This window comes from Prunus mume, linkage group LG7, assembly GCF_029339155.1.
Source record: "Prunus mume cultivar Tortuosa linkage group LG7, ASM2933915v1, whole genome shotgun sequence".
Taxonomy (NCBI): Eukaryota; Viridiplantae; Streptophyta; class Magnoliopsida; order Rosales; family Rosaceae; genus Prunus; species Prunus mume.
In genome coordinates this window covers 18,540,706-18,555,871 of record NC_142704.1, presented here as the reverse complement: position 1 = coordinate 18,555,871, position 15,166 = coordinate 18,540,706, and the positions used below count along the sequence as shown (strand labels likewise).

At 37.8% G+C, this 15,166-nt stretch overlaps 2 protein-coding genes and 2 pseudogenes across 2 annotated transcripts; 2 read left to right on the top strand and 2 right to left on the bottom strand.

Annotated features, from left to right (window-relative positions):
- Positions 1-159: 159 nt before the first annotated feature.
- LOC103337181 (uncharacterized) lies at positions 160-2,861 on the bottom strand. Its single transcript, XM_008240332.3, has one exon. It carries the CDS (start codon positions 2,620-2,622, stop codon positions 355-357), a length of 2,268 nt encoding a protein of 755 aa, XP_008238554.2. The 5' UTR covers positions 2,623-2,861; the 3' UTR covers positions 160-354.
- A 133-nt stretch (positions 2,862-2,994) lies between these two features.
- LOC103337215 (uncharacterized) lies at positions 2,995-6,310 on the bottom strand. Its single transcript, XM_089041692.1, is given in 2 exon segments — positions 2,995-4,768; positions 4,771-6,310. Coding segments are annotated over 2 exon segments (2,250 nt in total). The 5' UTR covers positions 5,894-6,310; the 3' UTR covers positions 2,995-3,641.
- A 2,733-nt stretch (positions 6,311-9,043) lies between these two features.
- LOC148915655 (cytochrome P450 monooxygenase 76AD131-like) lies at positions 9,044-9,683 on the top strand (annotated as a pseudogene).
- Positions 9,684-9,796: 113 nt separating this feature from the next.
- LOC103337214 (flavonoid 3',5'-hydroxylase pseudogene) lies at positions 9,797-14,600 on the top strand (annotated as a pseudogene).
- The last annotated feature ends 566 nt before the right edge of the window (positions 14,601-15,166 follow it).

Below are 15,166 nucleotides of genomic sequence, written 5' to 3'. Positions count from 1 at the left end.
AACCATGTATTCCTATCCAAAAAATAAAACCATGTATTCTCACATAGAGGGTGATAATCTGTTAGCTTTTCTGTGGTAGCTTTGCTAATGTATATTTATAAAACTACTGACAGAAAAACCAGGAATAAAAAGTAAGCATTTATCTTGGGAAGGCATCGATTCGAAAATAGATACGATCATGCTCTATAATTTATAGTTTTCCTGCTAGATAAAATCTCTACTACATATGTACAATAGTTTCATATATCAACATAAAGAAAAATGTAAAGCAGAAGTTGAAAGTTGCCTCAGCCACTTTTGTAGTAACATGTGAATCATAAGCTGCCTCTGTTGTAAGCTCCAGGATTGTGCATTCTATTCAATGATCACGTAGAAGTCACTTGAAACAGAAGAGGCTGTGTCACCCTCTGATGGAGACGAAGAAGGGAAGGCCAAAGGGCTCTCCATCTTGTGCAACAAGCGCCACTCATCAATGCTTGAAATCTGATGAGGGTCCATACTTGGGGGAATTCTCTGGTCTAGAATATTCAGAATGTTTTCAGTTTGACCGAGAATGCAAACGGCATGCCTCACACTTTCCTCCCTCTCTTCAATGGTGCTGTTCAAACACTTCCTCTTTATAACTTGCTTTATATTCGTGAGACAAGCAGCCAGTATGTCAGATATCATGACAGTCAATGCCTCAAATAATCTCTCACCTGTCTGGTTGAGGCTGCCTTCATAATTTAGCAGAAGAGTTTCACTTATCCTATACATGGAATTAGCAGCCAATTCCTTGACAGGCCATTTTGAAGGGGTATCTCTTAAACATACATTCGTAGTCATTTGCTTCTTTTTAGATTCTTCAAATATGAATTTTGCAGTTTCAGCAAGTCCTTCAAGTATCTCCTTTGAGCTCTTTCCATGAAGTGACAATTTACGGAGATCCACATCCAGCCATGTATGGTAGAGATCAACTCCTAGCCACACCATATCTGCTGTCTTTCTGATGTTGGTAACATCCTCTTTAGAATCCAGGAAATTTTCAATAAAATTTATGTACATGATCCCTTCATGGACACCACCTATTAACTCTTTTATTGAACAACTGCTGATGTTTGGAAGTGCAAGAGCAATACTAGTTAGTGTTACAACAGGTAGAGCCCAACTGTTTGGTGGTTCTTCCAAGTCTAGACAGGGAACTTTTTCACTGTCGAAATCTGCTACTCCTTTGAATCCTTGTGAAAAGGTTGATTTCTCCAACAGTTTAACGATATATTTAGGCTCTCTTTTCTTTCCCCTCTGAAACCAATGATCTGTAGCATCACAATTACTTCTCATCATGTGCTCAACCAATGCATCCTCACCTTCAAGATGCAGAACATAACAGCTAAGATCAAGCTTTTGGTTTGGCTGTGACTCTGGCCCTGAGTCATTAAAAACAGTGTTGAATTTGAACTTCTTCTTCCACTGTTTGCAGAAGTCGCAGCATAACAAGATCCTGCTTACAAAGAAAATGGAAATTAGCCGAATTGCTTTACTCATTATGACATTCCCTGTCTGCATTCCAATACACAAATCCAAAAATTTGTTTCTTGTGTCATGAGCAAGTTTCCGGCAGTGCCTATTTTTGATTCTTATGAAAGATAACGGGCACTCTTTCAACTCTATCAGTCCTTGTGTCCAGTACTTTTCTACTCTGAATTCTCCTTTGTAGGTGGTGTTTCCTCTTTTTGCACACCTGAAGTTTATGGCGATGAACCATCTAGATGCAGGACCAATTGTACCAACTGCTACTGCAATTGTTTGTGTAGCAAGAACCAAAGTGGTTGACCACTTGTAGTCAGACTCACCTCTGCAAAATGTAAATGACCAGGGCATCAAGTAAGTCCGAAGCATGGCTTCTGCTAAAATCATGGTACTCAAAAGACAGATTGCTCCAGAAGCTGTGCACGTCGCTGAGCGCCCCATCACAAACTGGGGACTAGAGGTATGAGCCATCATCCAATGTTTCATCAGACATTCTTTAAGTTTGCTAGCCACTCTTTTACCAGTTTCATTTATGCCTTCTTTCAGAGCTAATTGGTACCTTTTATTGTACTTGTGTTCTAAATAACGTTTAGATATGGGAATAGTTAAAGCAGAGAAATTCATCATGATAAGTAAAATAAGCATGATGAACATGATGAAAACATGCTCCTTGCAGAAAACAAAGATTGCACCAGTAGCTAGCTGAATGCAGATATTCACGATAAGAGTAATAACCAGTATTCCAAAAGCAATTATATTCATCATGATTTCTTTGTTTTCCATGGATCCAAGAGAAGGCATAGAGTTGCCCATTACCGTGCAGATCAAGACAGAACTGCTAAGCTTGGCGAGCTGATCCTGGCGGCTAGGCATCGCAGTGTTTAGATCCACTGACAATTTAACTGCTACGCCTATCAAGGTCAAAGTAGTGGCATTGATGGAGAAGAACTGGCTAGGGAACCAGAGTTTCCAGTGTCGAAAGCCGTGGACGACATCTGCAGCCATTGCAATTAGGCAGGCCAGGGATGCTGCTGCTACATAGATGCCAATCCAAGGCATAGGAGCACTAAAATTTTCCTGGTTCAGGTTCCCATCGACGTTGCAGCCACCCATCTTCTTGCTCAGGTGGTGTTCTCTTGGGAGAAAATCTTTCTGCTCTGGTTGTGCAGCTGCTAAATGTGATTTGATCAAGTATTGCCGGTCCACTTGGTTAGCCTTAATATCTTGCCTATGTTACAGTGCCTTCTTTGATGTTTGACTTGTTTCTGGTCAGACCACTGCTGCTGATTATGAATGAAGATTAATTTTTTTTCTCCTTTCTTTTTTCAATGGTTGGAACTTGGACTTCTTGTTGAGAGTTGAGAACAGGCTGAACTTTTTTAGTATTTTCCTCCATGATAGTCAAGTGGAGTAAATTCAGGCTTATCTCGTCAGGGAAAATATCTCATCTTATTATCATACAGCTTTTATAATATATTAATCAAGGCTAGCGTGCTCGAGTATGTCACCCAACATGGTTTAGAGCAGTTTGGACGGCACAATGAGTAACAATGAGAGCATATAATTATTTTGTTTGTAAATCATGAGAGTTGGTATAATTAATTATATTAAAGTGGATGCTTTTGGTACAAATTCAAATCCTCTTGCAGGAATGAAAGCAGCCGTGGGGGCCCTCCTCAACCCACACTAAGCTGACTTATAACTACGATGCCCAAAGAGATGATATGAAAAAACCCTGCTACAATAGCAATTGAATAGTCTGTGTCCACTAAAAAAATATTAAGAGTGATTCTTGCATACAACTGGTTGTATACAAGTTTGTATCTGTTTCTCTCGTCACATTATCAATCACATCACATTATCAATCACGTAATGAGAGAAATAGATATATAATTATAATTTTTTTTTAATGAGGGACACGTAATTACATACAACCAGTTATAAGCAAGAGACATGTGGAGTCATACATAGGTTATGTGTTAGGTCCACTATCTTAGATCACTTCATTACAAATAACAACTAAAGGGTAACGAGTCTCATGCCCTGCAAATATAATCTAAAAATATCATAGATGAAGCAAAAGTTGAAAGCTGATTTCAACTAACATTAATTATACAAATAACATGTGAATTTCAGTCCATGGTAAGGTAGAAATGATCACTTGTACCTGCAGAAGAGGCTTTGTCACTCTCTGATATTAGAAATGAAGTGCAGGCCACCAAAGGGATCTTCGGTTTGTGTAACAAACGCCACTCATCAATGTTTTCCATTTGGTGGTGATCCAAACTTGAAGGAATTCCCTTGTCCACAATACTAAAAATCTTCTCAGTTTTACCAAGAATGTAAACTGCATCCCTCACACTTTCCTCCCTCTTTTCGATTTTGCTGTCGAGACACCTGATGGCCATAGATTGCTGTAAATTAGTGATACATGCACCCATTATGTCAGAGATCATGACAACCAAGGCCTCAAATAATCTTTCATCTGTCTGGTTTCTGCTGCTGTTTTCACAATTTAGCAGAAGGGTTTGGCATACTCTGTACATGGAATTAGCAGCCAATTCCTTGATTGACCATTTTGAGGGGCTATCTCTTAAGCAAATTTTTTTGCTAATTTGCTTCTTTTTAGATTCTTCAAATATGGATTTTGCTGTTTCTGAAAGTCCTTCAAGTGTTTCCTTTGGGCTCTTTCCCTGAAGTGACACTTTCCCAAGATCCACATCTAGCCATGTGCGATATAGATCAACTTTTAGCCACACAATATCTGCTGCCTTTCTGATGTTGGCAAGATCTCCTTTGCTATCCAGCTGCTTCTCAATGAGATTCATGTACGTGAGCCCCTCGTTTACGCCGTGTATCAGATTTTTCATTGAACCACTGCTGGTGTTTGGAAGTGCAACAGCAATACTTGTTAGTGTCACAACAGGAAGAGCCCAACAATTTGGAGGCTCTTCACAGTCTAGAGAGGGAACTTGGTCACTGTCAAACTCTGCCACTCCTTTGAATCCTTGTGAGGCTGTTGAGTTCTCCAAGAGCTTGATGAGATATTTGGGCTCTTCTTTCTTTCCTTTCTGAATCCAATAATTAGTAGCATCGCAATTTGTATTCATCATGAAATGAACCAATGCATCCTCACCTTGAAGATACAAAACGTAATCGCTAAGATCTTGCCTTTGGTTTTGTTGTAACTCTGGTCCAGTGTCGAATTCAAACTTCTTGATCTTCCACTGTTTGAAGATGTCGTGGAGTAAAAGAACCGACTTACAAAGAAAATGGAAATGAATCGGATCACTTTACTCAATAGGACCATCCCCTTCTGCATTGCAATACATAAGTCCAAGAGCTTGTTCCTTGCTTGATGAGCAAGTTTCCTGCAGTGCCTGTTTTGGATTCTAAAGTTTAAAGGACACTTCTGCAACTCCATCAGTCCCTGAACCCAGTACCTTTCAATTTCAAATTCCTTTTTGCAGCTCAAGTTTCCTCTTATCGGGCACTTGAAATTTATCGCCATGAACCATCTAAATGCTGGAGCAATGGTACCAACTCCTACTGCAATAGCCTGTGTAAATAGGATCAAAGTGGTTGTCAATTTGTAGTCTGATTCGCCGGTGCAAAACTTTATCGACCAGGGCATCAAGTATGTTCTAAGCATGGCTTCTGCCAAAATCATGGCACCAAAAAGACAGAAAGCTCCAGAAGCAGTGCATGTCACCGAACGGCCCATCACAAATTGGGGGCTAGAGGTGTGAGCCATCACCCAGAGTTTAGTCAATATCTCCTTGAGTCTGGAGACCTCTCTTCTGAAACTTCCATTTTTGCATTCTGCATACCTTTTCTTGTACCCTTTTTCTAAATAATTTTTGGTGGTAGGAACAGATAAAGCAGAGAAAATCAACATGAGGAGCAAAACAAGCATGATGAAAATAATTGAAGCATGCTCCTTCCAGAACACAAAGATTGCTCCAGTGGCTAATTGGATGCAGATGTTGACAATAAGGGTAATGACTAAAATTCCCAAAGCAATTACATTCATGAACATCTCTTCATTCTCCATGGCTCCAAGAGAAGGCATGGAGTTTCCCATTGCTGTGCAGATCAAGACAGAGCTGCTGAGCTTTGCGAGCTGATCTTGGCGGTTGGGCATGGGAGTGTTTAGATCCACTGATAATTTCATTGCCACACCTATCAAGGTCAGAGATGTGGCATTGATGGAGAAGAACTTGCAAGGGAACCAGAGTTTATGGTGCCGGAAGCCGAGGATTATATCTGCTGCCATTGCTATTAGGCAGGCAAAGGATGCTGCTGCTACATACATGCCAATCCAAGGCATTGGTGTACTAAACTTCTCCTCATGCAGGAGACCATTCATGTCACAGCCTCCCATACATATATATTTTTTGTCTTCTCAGGTGATATATATATATATATTTTCTCTTGGGAGAGAGCTTTTTGTTCTGATTCTTCTGCTGAATATGTTATCTGATCAAGAACTAAGTCTTCCTGGTTTTAAATACTTTAACATGTTGACACTGTTACATTCCTTCTTTAATGTTTGACTTGTGTATGGAAGAATGTTGGATGAATTTGAGTATATTTTTTGTTTTTGTTGTTGGATTTTTCTATTTAGAGCAGCCTGAGCAGGTTAACTTTTTTTGTTGCTTACTGATCATGGGAGTCGAGTGGAGCAGTTTAGGCTTTGTTTTAGTAATAATTTGTCTGTATCTCGCCCTTCTTATCATATAGTTTCTTGAAATACACTCGTGTATTATATAGGTAATAGGTGCGTAATGTAACGATAGAGGAGAAGTTTGTGTGAACGTAATATTGCCAAATCTCGTATTACTAATTCCCGTGTCATAATATTGGTGGACGACATTTTTGAAAAATTACTTATGAGTTATGATAAAGGCGCTAAATTTTCAAACACATTATATCAAATTGATATGTTAATTAACAATTTGAATATTTACCACATCTCTAATAGATATATGTAAAAAGACCGTCTATAACAAAATCCAAAATGAGTTGTCGAACATAAAACCTCTTCTAACATTTAGAATAAAAATACCACTAAAATACGAGCTAGTTTATAATCAAGTAATATAATTTAATCGTTCATGTTTGCATGCTTTCCGCCACAAACAAAGCATGGTTGTCTTGTCTAAGATTTGATTTAAACAACCATAATGAGTAAGAGTGAGAGAATAGAATAGAATAATAAACTGAAAGTTATTGTCGGCCAAATAAATGAATAAACATCTCTCATGTTAATACCTATCTTTGGTTCAATTCATGAATGAAAACCTTGAAATCGTCATTGAAATAACCACCATTTGGATTTTATGTTTAGAATTGCTTAGGTTCAATCTCTAGACTATTCTCGTACTCTATTTTATCTCACCTTCGGTTTAATAATAACTAGTCCCTAAGTTTGTGCCAATTGATAGTTTAAAATGAAATTAGTGTTATAATGTAGGATAAATATTTTTGAAAGAAAAAAAATTGGGGATAAATATTCTTGAACACCATACTCTCACACCACAACTCCCTTCTATGTAAACGACACACACAAACTGAGTTGTTGCTCCCCACTTGATACTCAAGTGAACCCAAGAGAATCCCCTCTTGATTTTCCTGGAGTTCGTGGGACTGCTTGCTTGCATCTCACAAGCAGCCCACTCCCGCTTATATTTGTCCCTCACTGGTTTGACACACAGCACACATCGCTTGCATGCACAAGCCTCTCAGCTGCTGCATATTAATAGGCCATTGCTCAACGTGAAAAGCAAAGCTTTTCCAATACTCCTCCTATGTCGTCGGCAGCACCAATGAAGACCAAAGTGTCTTCAATTTCAACCACTCATTTAATATAACATGGCAACCTCTACAAGCCAAGCCTACACCTTGCTCTGCAAGATTTCAACCACTCATTTAATATAACATGGCAACCTCTACAAGCTAAGCCTACACCTTGCTCTGCAAGATAACGCATGACTTCCTCCAAAAGCCAAACCAAAGTCCGAACTTGCTGCCTCATTTACTACATGGTCCCACGTGAGATTTTTACCAATCTCAACAAAACACCACCAAGATTTAAGATGTCTACATTTTCACGCATTTGGAGTAATCTTTGTCGCTTATTTAATTTTAACTAGCCTCCCTGCGTGTGTGCGGAGGGCTTTTTTTTCCTTCATGCCCGTTACACACAACTTACAATTTTTTTTTTAAAATTGTATTTTTATATGGTCATTTTAAAAGTTTTCTTTTATCACTTGTATTTTCTAGATGTCCGTCTTAATAGTTTCTTTATTTTTTTTTTATTGAGCGTAAACTTTTAAACCAGAGATCTAGAAAAGTTGTAAGTCCTGTTTAACGCGCGTGGAGGAAAAAAAGCCAATCTTTGTTCCCACGTCCTTTATTTTGTTGTTGAAGTAGTGGAAGCACTTCATTGCATAGAATCCTACAGCAACTCCCTGTCCCTGCTAATTGTTACATCAATCTTCCTTTGCTGCCATTGAATCAATTTCAGAAAATTAAAGCCTATTATTGATTTGTCATATGATTGTAAGGAAGTATCAGCATCTTCATATAAACATAGTTAAAATTCTCAAATAGTTGAAAATGCTAAACGAAGAAACAATGGGTCACTACCAAGATAATCATACATAAAATGTTTACTTCACAATGAAGAATAAGAATCACAGAGACAAAGAAGTGCCCAAAGAAATATAGTAATTTCATGAAACCACAAAGAGAATACGAATTTAAGGGCGAACATGCATTTGAAACAATATTATGCATAATAAAGGAATACAATCTCATACGCTTCTTCATCCATTCCAAATGAAGGCAAATGGAAAATCAAAATCAAAGAGAGAAAATCTTTGGATATATTTATTGTTTAGATAATAATTGTGTTAGCAATTGATGGCCTATTGGTAGTGCAGCACTTTAATTCTTTTTTTCTCTATTGTGTTTTATATTTCCGTCTTTTTTTTTGTGTGACAGCCATAGGTTAAGTCCTGTTTTTTATTTTTTGGTAAAAAAATTTAGTGAGAGATTGACTACTCTCACCACAAGAGCCATAGCAGAACTACAATCTCGAGCCAGAAGGACTTACGCGTGGCACTTAACTCCCAGCTGCCACCAATATAAATTTATGTAGAAAATTACAAATAATGCAACAAAGAGAACTATTGACAACAGGACTCGAATACATAGCAGAGATGTCTCAAGTAGTTCCACGTCAACGTAATTTGTTTTAGGCCCAATTCACCTTGTGGTTTCTATTTTTCTCCATCTCTTTTCTTTTCTTTTTTGTTCGAAACATCATTTTCTTCTTCTCCTTCTTCACCTGCGTGCCACAAATTATTTTTCAAAATAAAATTAATATTTTAAATATATTACTATACTATTATAGAAGCAGCCCCCAATATTAAGCTACTCATTCGATACACCAACCACAACCACACAGTCCACAAGTGCCTTCTTCTTCCCCTTCTTGCTCAGCCATGAAACCCATTTCCTTATCTTCATGGTGGTCTCAAAACAACGACGTTTTGCACACACTGCTCTTCATCACTTTCTCTGTCGTTATATTCTCATTCTGGGTTTTATTCATGAAAAAATACAAGACCACAACCACCACTCCGCCGTTGCCCCAGGGCCAATAGGCCTCCCATTCTTTGGCAACCTCCTCTCCCTACGCCCACACTTCACTCCAACTTTATGGGCCTGGCCCAAGCCCACACCTAATCTTTAGGCTTTGCCTCGCACCAAGACTTGCATTGTCGTCTCCTCTCCTTCCTTCGCCCGCCACATCCTCAAAGACCATGACGTCACCTTCGCCAACACGACTTCCCGATGTAAGTCGGGCCGCCACCTATAGCGGGTCGGATATCTCTTGGACCCCGTGACGGACCCGAGTGGCGAATCGAGAAGAGTCTGCATGCTCAAGATGCTCAACAACACGACCCTGGACTCGGTGTATGAACTCCGCAAAGACAGATCCTAAGACCGTCGGTACTTGTATGCCCGGTCGGGTCGCCCATCAACGTGGGCGAGCAGGCGTTTTGACGGCGCTCAACGCCAGGATGAACATGTTGTGGGACCGGAGAGGGAGACGAGAGGCGGGTCTCGAGCCGAGGCGGAGTTTCGGAAGTGGTGTCGTATAACAAGCTTAGGCACTTCCAAAGGGGAATCTTGCCATGGCAAGGGGCTAGGTGACACTATTCACGAGAATAATGTCCGCCATTGCAAAGAGTAAGTTGCACTTCCAGCAGTTGCCATGGCAAGGGGGGTACTATTCAATTTTTTGTTTTTTTTCACAAATTTGTTTACCTAAACAATTAATTTTGACAATATTTTCGGATGAGATTTTATGATAATAACGGTGAATGAAGTGAAGTGAAGAACATTTTTAAGATTTTAATGTTTATGTGTTTATGTTTAGTTATGTTTGGTTTTTTTATGCTTTGGTTGTGGTTTGTTTGTTTTTATATATTTAATGCTTTGGTTGTGGTTAGTTTTTTTATGTATGGAATGTTTTGAATAAAAAGAAAGTTTATTTAATAGTTTCTTTGATAGAGAAAAATTAAACTTGAAAGTGAAAAAAATTTAGAGTTGAAAGTGAAAAAATTATTGAGTAGAAAGTGAATTTGTTGTTAAAAGTGAAGAGTATGGATTGGTATTTATAGAAAATAATTCAGTATTTTTTAGGATTTTTATAAAAAATTTTACGATTTTTTTCATAATTTTTTGCCTTGAAAATTCCAGCCGTTGGATTGGATGAAAAATCAAAATCGAAGGACCAAAGTTGCGCCACGTGGCAAGGGAAAGAAAAATTGATTTGCGCTCACGACGCCGCGCTTCAGTCAGCTCGAGCTCCTCCCGCCTTCGCCAGCCCAGCTCGAGACCCCACCTTGCCCGCCAACCTTTGTTGCCGGAACTTGCATTTGGGCTTTGCCTCTAGCCCGAGCCCCGAGGGGCTGGAAGTGGCCTTATTAGGAAGTCGAACGCTTTGACTTTTATCCAAGTTTGGCTTGGTTCGATTTGCAAGGGATAAGGAAGCAGGTGAAGAGGCTGGTCCAGAGGTTGGATGAGATATATGAGGAGATGATTGATCGACGGCTGAGGATTGAGAAGGATGGCGGCAAAGAGAGCAAGGATTTTTTGGCTTTTTTGTTGAGTTTGAAAGATGAGGTGGATTCTAAGACGCCTCTCACCATGAACCACGTCAAAGCCCTGCTTATGGTATGTTATTCTCTTTTCTAATTTTTTTAAATTTATTGTATGCGGTAGGTAGGCAATTTTTGACAATTCATTTTTATATATTTGCATATTTTAGGTTATGTTTAAATTTTTTTGTATTTATCAAATATGGACTGTCAGTATATATTGTGTTAAGTAAGTTGATCAGCATATTGTGCCCGTTACGTTGCGCTTAAATATATTTTTCCCTTAAAATTAAGTTAATTTAAAGTAATTTAGATCATCATATATATATATATATATATACAGTCCCCTTCTATTGAGGGATCCCTCAAATAATTTTATTTGAGGGACGCCCTTTAGGGTACCCTACAATTTTTTTTTCCAATGATCCAAACCATCTATTTTTTAGGTTTTCATTCATAGATCATCCTTACAAAAAATTAGACAAATCGGAAACCGTTTCGACATCTAATTGGGTCCTACAAGATCAATGAACACGGTACTTCAAGAAAGTACTAAAATTTTCAATAACTCAATTGAATGGTCAAATGATATCGGATTCAAATGATTTTTTGTAGAGATGATCTTTGAATGTGTATTTACAAAATAGACGGTTTGGATTAGTGAAATACAATCCGGAGTGGGCCCTACAAGGGGTGTCCCTCAAATAAGCTTATTTGAGGGATCCTTCAATGGAAGATCTCTGTATATATATATATATATATATATATATATATATATATATATAAAGCAAAAGGCAGAGAATGGTGAAACATTCAAAATATCAGAAAATGCCATCAGTTAATGCAAACATTAAGAATTAAAATTTATTAATTAAATGAGGATAATATGGTAAATTCACACTTTTTCATATTAAAAAAATTAAAATTAAAAGAAAAATCAGATAATGAATCCAATTTTTATGGAACACAACTATTTATTATCTTTTTTAATTCTAAAATAAATTAAATTTTTTTTTTATTTTATAAAAGGCCTCTCTCAAAGCTGAAGCTCGTGAGAGACTAGTATATATAAAGAAAAAATATATTAGTCTTTGGGTTGTATTTTAGATAATGTGATATGGGAATCCATTATAAGTTAGGGGTGTGATGGTTGGGGATGGTGTGGGTTAGGTAGGGATGGTAACTGATCGGGTATGATAATACCATCCACGTCCCTGCTTTCCATCCCTGACCCGCCCCGCTTAATAGTTTTCGGGAATTCCTGTCCCGCCTTCGCTCCCATGGGAGGACTATCCTCCATACCCGCCCCGAATCCCCAAATTTTTTTGCATAAATATTTATCATACATTTTAATATTAAGTTTCATATTAAATTATCATTCAACAAATCCAAATTAACTATAAAGTTCAACTCAACTATTCAAAATCACATCAATATGAAATTTCAGAGAAGATTAGGAAGAATTATGAGAGGGAGGTTAACTTAGGGTTAAAGATAAATATTATAATTATATATTTATTTATTTAAATATAAACATATATATTTTCGGGTCAGGTTCAAGGATGGGGACGCCAATACCATCCCCTCTCCATACTCGCTGTGATTCACATACTCGATAACTGCTTGTTCCAAATTTCTCCCCGCTAGGTCAGGGACCCGCCCTCGTGAGGGATTTTTGCCATCCTTAGGTTAGGGTCATTATTAGGCTCACACTCATGGGTTGATGGTGGCTCGTTTGGCCCATTGAGAAAAAGCTTGACTCAGCTTGTTATGGGCCATGGACCGGTCCGACCCATTGTTGAGTAGGTTGGGTTTGAGCTTGAGTGTCTAAAGCCTAGCTCGTTTGAGCCTAAGAAAGTCTGACTGCTTGCCCATAAAAGCCCAGCTTGCGGGCCCACATACATATAAATAAATATAAAAAAACTCAAATGAAATGAAAGATGGAATCATTATCTATTATCATTGCAAGAACTAAAAAAATGAAGTAGGGCATAAAATATAATTTTGTTAATATTGTGGTTGTATAACTATATCTTCATATTTATGGAAAAAAAAAAGAACTATGAAGTTATGAACAAAGAAAAAAATGGAGACATAAACATATGGACAAATGTAAAAAGAGAACTACGAAAAAAAGGGAAACATAGAAGAAAAAAAAATTTGACAAAAAAAAAAATACAAATTTAGAAATAAACCAAATTCTAAACATGTATTTATAAAAAAACCCAAGCACTATTTAAACATAGAAACACACCCAAAATCAACTTTTGGGTGTGTTTATAAATGGGTTTTGAGTGTATGTAATGATGGGTTTTGGGTGTGTTTATATGTTTACATAGTGCTTGGGTTTTTTTACAATTTCAACCCCCATTTTGGGTGTTTTAGTGAAACTCCAAAAAAAAAATCCAATAAAAAAAGAAGACAAAATAAAGTAGCCTCATTTTGACTCGGCACATCCCGGCTCAATGGGCTTTCTCAAGCCCAACTCATGGGCCAGATTTGGGTTTTGAATTTTCTAAATAAGCCCAATTCGACTCAACCCGTTATTTTCCCTCTCCTCCTTAAAGTCTGGACCGACCCATTGACGAGGCCTAGTGTGGGTACCTATAGCTACCCATTGTCTATCCTTAGCTCTGAAGAAGTTTGTCTATGCATGATGAAGTTCTTTGAAGCTTAAGAGCTTGGGGTTCAATCTGAATATTAATTAATGGAGTAATACTTTGAAACTCATCATCCTTACAACTCAAGTGGCTCAATTGAAAAAACAACATAGTTAACCAAATGAAAAATCCCCTTTAAATTGAAGTAACCAAATATTATGTTACTAAGTTAATTGGGGCAATGTCGACAGAGTCTAGCCCAATGAAAAATAGCATTGATTTGCATATTAGTACTTTCTGGTTTGAACTTCCATGATACATTGACAGTGTGTGTGAGAAAAGCCCTCTCCCCATTCTTAACTTTGGCCCAAAAAAAAAAAAAAAAGGTTAATTGGGGTAATAAGAGAGGATATGAAGGGCAGTTTTGATGCGTTATTAACTAGATAATATGATATTTGATTACTTATTTATAAAATTTAAATTTTAAATACAAGCGACAATTTAAATTACTCTAAATTAATCTAATCTAATCTATGAAAAGTGAATTCGAACTTTAGTGCAACGGAGTAAGCTCATTGCACTGATTAACTGGCCTAACCCACATTTGCAACATCTCTTATTTTTAAAATTGTAAGGATAGTGTGAATGAAATAGTGCATTAACATATGACCTTGGTGTTCAATATTGTGGACAGGATATGGTGACGGCTGGAACCGACACATCCTCCAACACAGTAGAGTTTGCCATGGCCGAAGTCATGAACAAACCAGAGGTGATGCAAAAAGCCCAGCAAGAACTAGACGCGGTAGTTGGCAAGCACAACATTGTAGAAGAATCCCACATTCATAAACTACCCTACTTACAAGCCGTCATGAAAGAAACCCTTCGCTTGCATCCAGTCGTGCCACTCTTAATCCCTCACTCCCCAACCGAAACCTGCACCGTCGGAGGCTACACCATCCCGAAAGGGTCTCGGGTTTTCGTCAACGTCTGGGCCATACACAGAGAACCTTGTAACTGGGAGAACCCATTGGAGTTTGATCCAAACAGGTTCTTGGATAGTAAATGGGATTACAGTGGACGGGACTTCACCTATTTGCCGTTTGGGTCTGGGAAAAGAATATGTGTCGGGATCGCTATGGCTGAGAGGATGGTGATGCATTTGCTTGCTACGCTTTTGCATTCTTTTGACTGGAGATTGCCACAAGGGGAAGAGCTGGATCTTTCAGAGAAGTTTGGGCTTGCTATGAAGAAGGAGGTGCCTTTGGTTGCCATCCCCACTCCAAGGTTATCGGATCCAGCACTCTATGAGTAGCCCTAATGGGTAGGAGACACTTGTATAAAATATTGGAAACTATGTATAATTCAAGCTTGGGTATAGTTATTGGGTAATGTTGTATTCTAAGGCAGTCTAGTATATGTGTTGTCTAACTTTGATTCTTTTGTTTTCATCACATTTCATCAAGTACAAAAAGCATAGAAATATGTTTCAACAAGTTTCTTAACATATTTATATTATTTTCTATGCTTTATTACACTATACAAGAGAAGGTGTGAGAAAAATTAATTATGTCCTTATTACACTATACACAATTGATTTTGAACATGGGGCTAATTCGCAAACTTCACTTTCTATCACCTACACTCTTATTGATTGATCTAGAAGGTAGTTTATTTTTCCATTTTCGGTTTAAATTTAATATGATGCGTTAAGTTAACAGATTGACACGAAACAACTCGTTAAATAGGGTGCGAAAATTCAAATACGAACACAAATTACAGAATTAATAATTTTTTCAAAACGTCCCTACTTTACCTGTTAAAACAACAAAAAATGATAAACTATGTTCTTTGTATAACTTTTTATTATAGCTGCCAACC